Raw genomic sequence first — 14,146 nt, forward strand, 5'->3', positions numbered from 1 at the left:
CCCTGCCCAAAGGGCAGGAAGTCAGCTGGGTTCAGAGGATCCCAGCAAGATAAGCATCCAGTTTGCTCTTGAAGGTGTTCAGTGTAGGAGCTTGAACCACCTCTGGTGGCAGGCTGTTCCAGACCTTGGGGGCTCGGACAGTAAAGAAATTCTTCCTTATGTCCAGCCTGAAATGGTTTTGTAGTAGTTTATGACCATTCGACCTAGTCGTCATCCCTTGGGGCGCTCTGGTGAATAAACGTTCCCACAGATACTGGTGGTCACCCCTGATAAATTTATAGGTGGCCATCAGATCACCCCTGAGCCTGCGCTTTTCCAGGCTAAACAGCCCCAAGGCTCTCAGCCTGTCATCGTAGGGTCTGCTTCCCTGACCTCTGATCATGCGCGTGGCTCTTCTCTGGACCATCTCAAGCTTCTCCACATCCTTTTTGAATTGTGGAGCCCAAAACTGGATGCAGTACTCCAGCTGCGGCCTCACTAAGGCCGAGTACAAGGGGAGAATGACGTCCCGGGATTTGCTTGAGAAGCATCTATGGATGCAAGCCAGCGTTTTGGTCGCTTTACTAGCTGCAGCATCACACTGGTTGCTTGAAAGAATGTTGTAGGAGACCATATCAAAACCCTTGCTAAAGTCAAGGGGTGTTAGTTGTAGCCATGCTAGCCTAAGAACATAGGCAGGCAAGGTTTTTTGGGTAGATGTGATATCTTTTATTAGACCAACTAAATAGTTTGAAAAAAGTTCTTTGCTATCTTTTGGGCACAAACACCCTTCCTCAGGCATTGGGAGACTCCACTACTGTTATGAGTTCTCCAAGGTAGGAAAGAAGCTAAAGTAAACAAGAAGTCTGTGAAGATGCAAATGAGTGAAGGGTAGAGATACGAGTAGGGGGGAAGGGAGAGAAAAGTGGTCTAATAAAAGATATCATATCTACCCAAAGAACCTGCTTTGCTAAAGTCAAGGTATATGATGTCCACTACTTTCCCCGCATCCATGGAGCCAGTCATCTCATCATAGAAGGCAATCAGGTTGGTAAGGCATGATTTGCCCTTGGTGGATCTGTGCTGACTATTTCTAATCCAACTTCTTCTCCAAGTGCTTAAAAAAAGTTTCTTTGAGGACCTGCTGCGTGATTTTTCTGGGGACAGAGGTGAGGCTGACTGGTGTGTAGCTCCCTGAATCCGCCTTCTTCCCTTTCTTAAAGATGGGCACTATATTTTGCTCTTTTCCAATCATCAGGGACCTCTCCCTATCTCCATGAGTTTCAAAGATAATGACCAGTCGTGCTGCAATCACATCTGTTAACTCCTTCAGCACCCCTGGGAGTAATGTGTCCAGCCCCATGGACTTGTACACATCCAGCTTTTCTAAACAGTCCCTAATCTGTTCTTTCACCACTGTTGGCTGCTCATCTTCTCCCCAAACTGTGCTGCCAGGTGCAGTAGACTGGGAGCTGACCTTTCCTGTGAAGACTGAGGTGAAAAGGCATTGAGTACTTCAGCCTTTTCCACATCATCTGCCAGTAGGTTGTCTTCCCCATTCAGTAAGCGACCTGTACTTTCCCTGATCTTCCTCTTGTTGCTGATATACTTGTAGAAATCCTTCTTGTTATCCTCCATGTCCCTTGCTAGCTACAACTTTAATTGTGCTTTGGCCTTCCTGATTTCATCCCTACATGCCTGAGCAATATTCTTATACTCCTCCCCAGTTGTTTATCCAAGTTTCCACTTCTTGTAAGCTTCCTTTTTGTGTTTTAGTTCACTGAATAGTTCCCTGCTAAGTGAAGCTGGTCTTCTGCCATATTTGCCAATTTTTCTGCAGATCAGGATGGTTCATTCCTGCACCCTCAGTAATGTTTCTTTAAAATACAACCAGGTCTCCTGGACTCCTTTCCTCCTTAGATAGGCCTCCCAGGGGATTCTTCCCATCATCTGTTTCCCTTTTTGTCGTGAAAGAGGTTTCTTGTGCCGTGGTGTGCAACTTTCTCTACATTATTGTAACCAAATCCTTTTTAAAAAAAAAAACAAACCAGTATCAATGAAACCAATAACATGAAGGTAATCAACTCATCACTGTGTTCTGCAGAGTATGTTCTTCCGTCTCTTCTGACATGTTAACAACCAGTTGTATTTGTCTCTTCAAAGTTGTCACCATTGTCATGTGGCATGTGGTGTGCTTCTCTCTCTCCTACACTGCGAGAAAATACTGTTAAATGTGCATTTATTTGCCTCCTTTTTTACTTGTCTTAGCAAAAAAAAGCTGCTCATATCACACTGGACAATCTTTTTTTATCTTATTTGCAGTTTGATTGTTTGTATGGGATTGTGGCATCTTTGCTCAAGAGAGTCATCATATAGATATGGAAGCACTAATATGGTTCATAGTTGACTGGCAATAGAAGAATGAAGGAAAAAGTTATTGCTACTGACCATACTACTCTGTGACACATTAATCTTTGTTTTCAAGGAGTACAAAATATAAATCAAGAACACTTTTTGAAAATGTTGATTGGTTACTAAGAGCTCCTATTCAGGTAGTTGGTTTAGATTTTCAGTAGTCATCTCTCATTGTTCTTAGTGTATATAAACAGGGTGAAGTTCTTTATCTTGCTGGAAGGAAGAAAAAGGTGATATAGGTGTGTCACAGATTCACCAAAGGAGTACTTGCTTGGAATCCCTAGTTTTATACAGCCCAGGTGTAGCTTCTAGAGAGTGTGAGGCCCCAGTTCCTTGGACCCTGAGGCCCGGGCATTTGGTTCTTGACCCGCTGGTTATCCTCTCAGAGAACTGCCTTATAACTTAGCCCCTGGGGAGGGATGTTAACCCCTGAGGAGGGATGGAGTCACAAAGTTAGTCACATGCAGAAAAGCAGGCAGCTTTTAAACAAAACAACATCTATTAGTGCATGGAAATACAGCGGATAAAGTCTTTTGGGTACCAAATCGTAGTTAACTTGCAGGTGGTCTGTCGTGTCAACAGCCCCAGCTGTTCTCTCTCTAGATTCTAAAGCAGCCAGGCAGATTCTCACAGGTCTGCCTTAAAACACAATTAACCCATTCTTTCCTAATGTATAAGCAAGTCAGGGAAACTGAGGCATGCAACATTATTGTAACAAACACATTTAACCCCTCCCCCCCGCCCCCAAAGCACCATGTTCTGTCATGGGATGGGTATAGGACAATGGTTCTCTACTTCTTTAGAATCATGGCAAGGCACCCCTTGGAAAATACTAGCTCTTCATTTCCTCTCATTTTTTGAGTACAGAAAAAAATATATAGAACAATTCTTCTGTTGCAAAGAACGCAGAAAAACCACAACAGGTCAGAATGTTTTGGACCCTGTGGATTCCTGTTTGAAATGCTTGGGTTCAGGATGTGAATCATATGTAGGTGTTTGCACACCTGACACTGCTTATTCTGTGACACCCCATGGCACCCTTAAAAGGATCTCATGGCACTTCTGGGTGCTGTAGCACTTTGGTTGAGAATCAATAGTATAGGGCATCCATGACCAAGAGGTTGCCTGAAAGTATCACTACGGGTGGAGGGAAGCACACCTCCTTACCCTGATTGCGGGTTGTATTTTTTCTCTTGTTTTCTCCAGTCACAATTGTCTGTCACTTCCAGCCAATAGCTGCTACCCCTAACCCACAGGGGACTAAGATTAGGACCAAGCTTTGTAATCTGTGAGTACGTCTACACATGCATTAATGTGCTTTAGGTAATGTGCATTAAATTTAGTACCTCTGGGCTCCTATACATGTGCAGGGAGCTGGCTCCAACTCACTGGAAATCTACTGCATCTGAGCAGACTCAATTAATCAAGTCTGCTGGAGCACAGAAATAAACACATTCCAGCAGAATCTGGCATAATGTATATTAGTGTCCCCACACTGAAAAATGGTGGCAGGGCACTTTGAACTAAAGCTCGTTCAATGAACTTGAGTTCAAAGCACCCCGCCACCATTTCTCAGCATGGGGGATGTTGATACACATGATGCTTGGGCACTTTTAGTTGAAAGCGCTGGCTAATTAAAGCACCACTCCACATTTCTCAGAACACTATAAATATACTATAAAATGCTTTCCATTTTGAGGTACTAGAAAAAGGTGCATTCATCTATTTTGATGCACATTAGCTAAAGAGCATGTTTTTGTGACGCTTTATTGCACATTAAAATAGACTTATGCTCATGAAAGTGCATGTCTGGATGTGCCCTGTTATAAACATTGTACCAATCATATTCTTCTTCTTAGAGCTAGAAATAAATTTCCCTTTACCACTGGGTCTGCTGAAGCAGGGTAGGTTTTTTCAGCTAGCCTACAGCAGATCAGAGACCAGGTTAGATATGTTAGCATGTCCTAGTCAAGTGATTTCAACACAACAGGTGACTGTTCAGATAGTTATCCCAGAGCAGGGGGGCTGGTTCCCTAATATACTGAAATTGGAGGTCAACTTATGGAGAAGGCCCCTAAGGAGGAGGGAGAAGGTGTGGTCGGATTCCCTAAAGTTGCTCCCATAGAGAAAGAAGGGCTAAAAGGCCATAGATCCCCCATTAGTCCTTGCAAGTGGAGATGGTGATTAGGTGACGGCAATGGGCTGGGATTTGCTGTGAAAGTGGGAAAGCTGCTGTCAGACCTCCCCCAAAGTAGATGTGAAAGATCAATGGAAGAACAATGGTCACCTACACTATATGAATGCTGCTGGGTGGTATTCCTTAATTAACTAGTAATGTTAATCAGCACCTATTCCTCCTTCCTGTGCATCTATGACAGTCTGCCTACTTCTTTTAGGTTCCCAAGTTGGAATTCTCTCTCCTTGGAATTGAGATTTGAGTTGGAAAATACGCCCCCAAACTCTTGGGGGGGGGAGGAGGAGGAGGGGGGAGGGGGAGGGGGAAATGAAAGCATTAATGTTGTTTCTCTTTTGTGGGTGGATTTTTTTTCCTTTCTTTTGTTATGGTTGATATATTTTTTATGTAGCTTATGTTTTCCCTTGTAATTTTTCTTTTTTTTTCTTTTTACTATTATCTTTTTCTTTTCTTTTTTTTTAATCAGATATGAATTCAGAAGATACTACAGACTCTGCAGGTGAGAATTGTTTCGTACAAGTCTAAAATGTAGATGAGGGCCACATTCAGACCTGGTACAAGCAGAGAAAATAGTTCTGTATCTAATGCTGCTTTGGCCCGAGTTAATTATTTTCATATCCTTAAAAATGTTGTTTATACTGGCTGCTTAGTGACTCCTCAGTTAATTTTTTTAAACAAATTAAATGTATTATGTAGTTAACAAAATAATTCCTTTTCCTTTTTTTAGTCAGAGCGTTGACAATGCTCCTATACCTTACAGCAAAGTGCCTATTTTTGTGCATTTTTTTCACTATTTTCATATTTAGATATTGTATATTTTTAAAGCAAATTCAGTGAGATGGCTAACACTGAAGCAGTTTTTTAATGCCCAGAAGTCATTACACATATTTAAACTGTGTCCATCCCTTTGGTTTATTGGCACAGGTTTCGTGGTTTAAATAGGTTCAGTAATTGCCCAGAAAAGGGAGACCTACTGGAGACCTACCAATGTGATCTAAACACACAGACATAAAGATGAATTTGAATTTAATATGAAGTAACTCTATGTAAATAAATTATAGCATATTTTAAAGGCAAACAAGAAAAAAGTTTAAATAGAAAACAAATAAACTCTTGAGAGAGAGTTAGTGATCAAAACAGATTTTTTTAATGAAATTATGTGTCTAACTGAAAACACTGTTTTCCTGCAGAAGCTACTACTGTCCCTGACTTCAAATTCCTCACAATCACAGATAAGGCTTTATACCAGAGCCAAGCTATATTTTGAATGGTGCAAAATGATCAATTTGCAAGCTTTGGAATTCTGTGTCCTTATATTTTGAAGATGGCTTCTTAAACTACAATATTTGGTATCATGTATTTGTTCAAACACTTAGAAAGCCCTGTGTACCTTCACTCACTCTTGACCATACTGGGCATTTAATTGGTTTCAGTCTGGGTTAAAGCAGCTCACATCTCATAAGCAAATCACCTGGGATGAGCCTCTTCAGCATGCTCCAGGGTGTTCCCTGCTACTCCTCACAAATATGTGGGTGGAGTCGTAGAGGCCACGAAATTAAGGGGACCCTGGTCACATCTGCTACTTGTTATAAGCATAAGGGCCTCCAGCATAAAGCATAAAATTTAATTTAGCTCTAGAAGCTGGCCCTTTTAGCCTTTCGTACACGCTGGAAACTGGACACTGAACACAGGAAGCAACAGAAATTAACCGAGTCACAACCTCCTCCCTACAACAAACAATCTTTCCTAAATGATTTAGTTCCTAAAGCCCCATAGCACCCACATCTACCAGCTGCACTGTTTTATGTCTTGGGCCTAGTGTATTGCATGGAACATATTCCATCCAACAAAAGTGAACAGAGTTACTTCAACATTTCATAAAGAAAATTGACTAATAGTTATGGAAGAGAGATCCACTTTATGAGTATGGGTAATTTCAGACTGAATTCCCTTCAATTTCCTAATGATTCTGTTGGCATGGCAGTAGAAATTATGCTACTTTCTCTCCTTTTGAAGCTTAAGCGGTCTTTGTTCATGGACAGGCTGGGATTGATTACCTTGTTCTGATGAATACCCAGTTAACTCTCAATGGACTTAGGAAAAAATGTTGAGGGTGATTTTATGTTTAACTGACTAGAATTAACTTCATCTACCAAATTATGTTCAATTTTTATTCTCTACAGTGGATGCTGTAAAGTCTAATTTACCAGTTGCAACAACCATTGCTGGTAAGAAAATCTCTAGTACAATGATATATATTAGTTCTTGTAAGATAGGTGTCCTCTTTGGTGTGTATGAAACAGTACTGCGTAAATGAGTTACTATATTTGAGCCTTCTATTGTTTACATGTGGCAGGGCAGTAGGGGGCGCTCCTGAATTGAGCCACCAACCTCACTGCGCCCGAACACCTTCCAGGCTCCAAGTGCCTCCCTGGGGGCACCTCACGTCTGGCCAACCCCCTTCCTGGAGCACACCCACTAGTCTGGGGGTAACACTGCTACAACCCAGGGATGGGCTTGATTCTGGCTCTGTGCACCCTGGGAAACACAGGCCTAGTAGCCCTTGAGGGTACTTGATTCCCTTCAAGAACTTGGGATGCTTCCCTCAGTCAGAAACACAAGTAGTGGTCTCCCTTAGTCAGCCGAACCAAGGAGACCCACAGGCATAATCTAGACCCACTCCCAATAAGTCTCCCACGCTAGGTACAAAGGAGAACTTTACTGATTACAAGGGGTAGGGCTGGACTAGGGTACAGGGTAGAGCAATATCAGAGAAATCCCATAGAGCAAACTCCCATGGCTGGGTAGCCTTTGATCACACATCTGAGTTACTGCAAGCTATGTATCTAGTTAAATCTCAGGTAGCTTACTCACAGGTATCACCCAGAGGCAGGTGGAGATTCCCTCTGGAGGCAGGCAGTTCCTTGATCATGAGTTTTGAGAGAGAGAGCAAGTTTCAGATGGTTCAGCTCTTCTCTGTCTCTCTGAGTCTTCCTCATGGCTGCTGCCCCCTCCTCCTGGGCAGTCCTTAACTTATATAGCCCTTATGACCTCATTTACCTGGTCCAATGGAGGCCAGCACCTGTTGGCTGTGAGCCAACCAATTTGAGATGCATCACTAGTTGCTGGGCAGACTGGCAGTTCCTAGCTCCCCAGGGAGCCCAAGCCCCTCACCCAGGTATGTGATGCCAGTCACGTAGGCAGAGGGAGCAGGTTTCCCTACTCCTTCAGGAATGTATCCAGCTCAGGTTGCCTAAAGAGATAGGGTAAGGTGTACACCCTCTGTAGGGCCCATCTTAAACAAATTGTCACAGAGCAGAGTTTTTGGGGAGAAATAGAAGTGGCCTTCTGCCACAGTAAGATAGGTGTCCTCTTTGTTGTGTACGAAACAGTACTGTGTAAATGAGTTACTATATTTGAGCCTTCTACTGTTTACATCAGAATAAAATCCTTTGCATCCTATTGTAATGCACAGAGTCAAACACATAGGTTTTAGGGCTTCCCATGGGCTGGAGCACTTGGTTCAATCCTCAGGGCTCATTGCTGCAGATGCCAGAGCTCTTTCATCCCTGCTGTTTTGGTGTGGCTCTAGAACCCAGGGAGCTAACACTGCTCACACCCCTGCCTTTTACCCGCTGCCAAAAATCAGGGTTTTTAGTTGGCTCTGGTGACTGCAATCAGTGGCAAGGGAAAAGGGGTTTGAGTAACATCAGCATTAATTCCCTGGGTTCTGGAGCCACATTGAAATTAATGCCACTACTGCTGCTTGCAGGTTGTCTGACCTGCAGGAAGCTCTAAGGTCCAGATCCAGCTCCAAGAAGTTTGACACTCCTGCGCTAGACAAATTCTGTCATTCCCAGTGGATCCAGTCCAGTGCTGATGCTCAGGACTGGAATAATGGGTGCAGTTTACTTGCCTTCTACTTGCCTTCAACCCTCTAACAAGCAGATAACCATCTAACAAACAGATAATTCACAGCAGGATCATAGAAGGGTATTTCATAGAGGACCAGCCCTCTAATAAACATAATTTATAGTGGGGGAGGGAGAAGAAAAGGGCAGGGGCAGAAGACCCCACTTCATCTGTCAAATTCTGACATTAGATGCAATAAGGAAAAAAAGTCCCAAGAAACAAATGGGGTTTTAAGGATTTTCAGGAATGTGGGTTGGACTTCAATATTATTCATAGCACAATGTGTTTGACAAAAGTAGTTAACACATGCATGCCCATGCACCATGGCTCGTTGTTTATTGTTTAATACTTATTGAAACATTTTTGTCATCTTACTTATTTGAGGGCAGGACACTGAACATGCATAGATTTTTGGTAATAAAGGGCTTCCTTGCTGTAGAGGATGGATATTCTTCCCTGCCATCCAATTAATTCAGTATCTGTAACAATCACACCAAATAAATTCTGTAGCAAAGATTGAATTGCAGTCTGTCTCTGCAGTCTTGGTGTTTGAGGAATTTTAATGCTTTGTACAAATAAATACATTTCCAAAACAATATGATTTTTGAAAGAAGAGTTCTGTTGTTCCCCTTCTTTGTGTCATGAAGTAGGTTGCTTTTGTCTTGGTGTACAACTCTGTATGGTTCCATAACCCACTATTTTTAATATGTTCATGATACCAGTTCCCACAATGACAGTTGACTAATTAGCGCACATACTGGAGAAAACAGAACTGACCTCTTCTGGCATGTTCACAAGCAGTGCTGTGTATGGCTCTTCAAAGTTTTTGATGTGTCAGAGGGTATATTTGAGCTACTTTGCTCTCTCACTCTAGTTACTTCTATGTTGTGCTATGAGAAATGTGTGAATTATTTAATAACTATGAATGAATTTGCACAATTAATTCATACATCCCTGATTTAAAAGAATACTTTTTAAAATATCTGCATTATTCTGTTTCTGCTTGCCTTAAGATACATATTTTTGTTTTGTTTCTTGTATTTATCTGCATCCATTCCACTTTTTAGCAGAGCAATGCAAGGCACAAGAGATGATAATCTCCACATTATTTACAGTTTGCCTTAATTCAGTATATTTTATCTTTGCTCAAGTCATTCATAGAACTAAACTGGTGGGGCTCTCACAGCTCAAGTCTGCTTGGCAATAGAAGTTTGATGTGAGAGCTCATTGCTTCTCACTGCACTGCACTGGCCTAAGTGGTATCTTTAATTAGTACAAAAAATAAAGTAAGGGCAAAATGTTCAAAAGAGCTCTGTTACCAAGAGCTATTCAAGCACTAATGGAGATCTTTCAAAAATATTCTATGCCCACTGTTTTCAATGTGTACACGGTAGTTTGAAAATCTGTTTACTATTTTTAGGATCCTAAACTGGAGGTTTTGTGTTTAAAAATCATACTACAGTGTGGGTGTTGAACTTTTGAAAACCTTACCTTAAACCCTAAAAAAAATTGAAGTGCTAATTGTATGCTGCACCTATCTTTTTCTTTTCTTTTTTTTCAGAATCATCTATTGTTACTTTTATCACCTACCCTATTAATGCTTCAGGCAAGACTTGATTAACATTTCTCATATTTAGATATATTTAGCTTAGTTTGATTTTTTTATTCTGTAATTTATATATTTTTCTCTAATTGTTTTTTTTTTCTCAGATACAGCTTCAGAAGAAATTACACATACTTCAGGTGAATAATTTTATAAAAATAAAAACTGTAGCAGTAGGGTTTCAGGCAGAAATGGTATTAGAAGACAGAACTATGTTGCATTCAGTAAAGTTGTGCTGATTTATATCAGAAATACATTTATCTCTAGAGCTGTCTAAGCCTCTGGAGGAAACCTGCTACATTAGGTGTGCTCCACATATGCCTGATACATACTAATAGCATAGAGTTCAGCATGTAGTGCAGCAGCCATGGTCACTTTCAATTAAAATCACTTTTATAAAATAGCTCAGTGGTTAGAGTCTTTGCCTATGAAGTCAGACATGGCTTTCCGAAGACTGAGGGAATACAGACCAAACCCACATGTTCCATTTCCGAGCAGAGTCTTCTCACTATCAGACTATGGAAAAATGGTTAGGGGCACCCTTCCTGTTCAAGAAGTTAACCCAGTGGTCAGTCAGAGTGCAAGAATCATGGCGCCAGATACCGAACAAGAGAAAGGAATCATGACTGAGAAGTTGGTGTTTCTGAGTTATGGTCCAGACATCCAATGACTGCCAACTGCAAAAAGCCTAAACAGGCCAAGGAATAGGATTGGAACTCTAAGGCCAGGTACAGATGTTACATTTATCATGCGATAAGCACTCAGAAAGCGCTGTACACCTGTAACTGAACAGACATTCACTGCACATAGACCACTTTAAAACTGGTGGATCCCAGTCTGAGAGAGACCTGGATGGATGTAGTATATCAGACTAAAGTGCTTTAGGTTAGAGCACTCTGTCAGATGGCTGCACCATATCCCCTTGCTACTCAAGTTAAGTCACAGTCCCCCAGCATCCCAGGAGCCCCTCCCTGGGCATTATGCTAGTCTGAGGCAGTGCTCATCTGCTCTGCACCAGCCCAGCTCCATCCCCAGACTGTCACAGAGAAAAGACAAAAAAAGGCTGTCTTCTTCTGGCATGGCTGGGCAGGGGAGCGGGGGGGTGGGGGCAGAATGGAGTCCTCCCTGCTATGTGTGCCCCCCAGCTTGTTGTCTTGGGTTTGCGGGGTGGGACAGGTGAGGCCCATGTAGTAGGGGAGCTCCATTCGTCACCCCCTCTCCCCCCGGTAGCTTTTTGCTGTGCCGGGAACTGGGAACAGGCAGGGTAAACCTCCCCCACTATGTGCTCCAGCCCAGCCCTCCCAAAGACCTAAGCCAGCAAGCTGGGAGGGGCCCATATGGTGGAGGATCCCTGTTTCCTTCCCCTCCCCAGTTCCTGGCGCAGTGAAAATCCGCATGTGGCTCTGAGTTGGGGGGTGGGGGGGACAGAGTCCTCCTGCTGTGTGGGCTCCCCAGTTTCCTCGTGGCTCGTGTCTTAGGGAGGGGGGTCCAGGTTGGGACTATGTGTTGGGGGGGCTCTGTTCCCCCACCCCCCCTGTTTCCAGCTCCCAGGGAGGCAGGGCTGGGGAGAGGGACCGGGATGGCTAATCAGGTCTGGCCAGCTGCTTGACTGGGCTTGGCATTCTCTGGCAGCCTCCTGGGAAGTGTGAAGGAGTGCCCCCAGCCTGCTGGCCTCAGCCAGTGCAGGCAGGCTCTGAGCCCCCCCCCCCCCCAGGCAAACATCTGTTCTGCCTGCTTCCAACCTAATCTAGGGTGCTTAGAGTGAAGGGTGACACTTAGAGCACTTCCACCTTGGGCTTTTTGAACATCTGTACTTAGCTTTAACTGCTAGTTCATTACCTAACAAGTGGGTGGCACTGCCATCACATTAAGTGCCTACCTTCAGATGAGAGTTTAGTACCCTGCACCCCAGATAGAGAGACATGTACAGTTTGATCTAGAAATTGAATGTAAATGTGGGAGCTTATTTTATGATCAGTATTTCATAGAATTTTAAATTATAATGTATATATAAATATTTATTTATATCCATTTTTCTTCAGAAACTATTAATGGCCTTGATTTGAACTCTTCCACAACATCAGGTAAGGATTTATATCACTGCTGAGCAATATTCTGCCAGGTGTAAAATGACTGTAAACTTGGAGAGTCTACATTTAAATATTCAAAACAAAGGTTTTTGCTTTCACTCTTTTATTTCATATGAGATATCATTCTTACTTACTTGCACTTATCACTTACCCCAGCAATGTTTATGGAAGATTTTATTAAGATTTCTCATAAATCTGCATAGAGTTATGGAGCTTATATTTTAACTTGTAATGTTTATTATTTTTACTGTTCATGTATTTTTTCTCAGGTACAACTTCAAAAGAAATGATACATAGTAGAGGTGAAAGTTTTCTAATGATAACAAATATAGAATGAGGGCCATGTTCTGATCTTGTCTTAGGTAAAAATACTATTATATGCAGAAAAGTTATGCTTAAACCAGGACTACATTTGGCCCAATTTTTTCCTATTCCTGGTCTTTTAAAATGTTTATTACCCTGACTGTTTAGCTACTTCATAACAGATAGTTTTAAAAAATATTAAATTCACATTATTCTGTTACCCAACCCAAAACTTTATTTCTAGCCAGAACTTTAAGCATATTTCTGAGACAAGACAGAAGTGTACTTATTTTCTTGTAGTAATTCTTCATACTTTTTTATTTAGAAAATATATAGGAATAATGCTTCTTTGTTAAAAAGTAACTTTAGTGAGAATGCTAAAAATGAATACAATATTTTAAATATGCACTGTATTCATTAAACATATTTAGATGATATCCATTACTTTGGTTTATGGACACATGGTTCATGGTTTAAATTGTGTTAATTTTCTGCTCGTAGAGAGAGTGCCTAATTCTTCTGCTTACGGAAATGTTATTGTGAAGTTTTTCAGTCATACCTTTAATAAGTCTAGTACTTATATATACAAAAAACAGGCAATAGAAAGTCTAAACAGAAAGCAGTTAGATACCTGACAGCTTATTGAAGTCGTCTACATTTCATGGACTTACTCAGGTCATACATTTAATCCAAAAACGTTTTTTCTGGTAATATCTTTGATGTCACATGTTCCACAAGAGCACAGATGAACTGTGTTGTGGTGGCGTAAAAGTATGATGTGTAAGTTTTAGAGGACTATATTAATAAATTGTAATGGGATTTTTATTATTATTATTGTCATTCCTAATGGCAATTAGTCTAACTGTGTACATGTTCAGATGATTCCATTTCAGATACCTATAAGTTTTTTTTTAATATTATGGAGCTCCCTCATTAAGCATTCAGCAACTAAAAGGGATAGTTTTCAGGGTTAGCTAAAGAGTCTTCAGAATACTTTAGTCTGACCGGTTAGGGGTTGCCTTTAAAATACTTTGGCTGATAAGGTTTGAATCCCAATGTGAATATGGGTTAAAGGAAAATCAGTCATGATGGCCAGTCTTTGAAGAATGAGAGTTCAAGACTTTAGAAAAGTTGCTAAACTTATTTTATTAGACTTATAAATTTCAGGACTTCATCGTGGTAGGTTGTGCACAGAAAAAGAGTCAGACCTTGCTTTTTACCTTAGTGTCATTATCTAAATGTTCTGTGCTGGTTTTTTATAGTCTTAGTAGAATAACTGAGGGACAACAGAGACAGCAGCCTGGGTTCTGCCTTTGTTGTGGAGGAAGGCACAAAAATAGCTACTGCCACCACACCAGCAGACCACACTGTGTCCATCAGGACCAAAGCAGCCAGCACTGCCCCATTTGTCACAGCTGCCCCTGGTGCAGAGCTGCCTGCTACACCTTTTGTCTTACTATTTTAATTCATTTTTTCTTAAACTGAATTTATTTTAGGAACACTATCTGAAAATATAAGCATTGGTACAATTATCAATACTGTTCAACCACTTCCCATCAATATCAATGGTAAGGCAAACTTATTTTAATTTAAAAATTGATCTGTGTGTGTGTGTGTGTGTGTGTGTGTGTGTGTGTGAGATACCATCTG

General features: G+C 41.5%; 1 protein-coding gene across 1 annotated transcript in view; it reads left to right on the forward strand.

The window, feature by feature from the left end:
- The window catches only part of ADGRG2 (adhesion G protein-coupled receptor G2), a 105,147-nt gene that overhangs the window by 55,724 nt on the left and 35,277 nt on the right, over positions 1-14,146 (forward strand). Inside the window, exons 7-12 of the mRNA XM_019495079.2 lie at positions 5,055-5,087; positions 6,772-6,816; positions 10,062-10,106; positions 10,211-10,243; positions 12,146-12,187; positions 13,993-14,064. Coding sequence (XP_019350624.1) covers positions 5,055-5,087; positions 6,772-6,816; positions 10,062-10,106; positions 10,211-10,243; positions 12,146-12,187; positions 13,993-14,064 — 270 coding nt within the window. The remainder of the gene's footprint in view (positions 1-5,054; positions 5,088-6,771; positions 6,817-10,061; positions 10,107-10,210; positions 10,244-12,145; positions 12,188-13,992; positions 14,065-14,146) is intronic.

The sequence above is a fragment of the Alligator mississippiensis genome, chromosome 1 (genome assembly GCF_030867095.1).
Source record: "Alligator mississippiensis isolate rAllMis1 chromosome 1, rAllMis1, whole genome shotgun sequence".
Classification (NCBI taxonomy): Eukaryota; Metazoa; Chordata; order Crocodylia; family Alligatoridae; genus Alligator; species Alligator mississippiensis.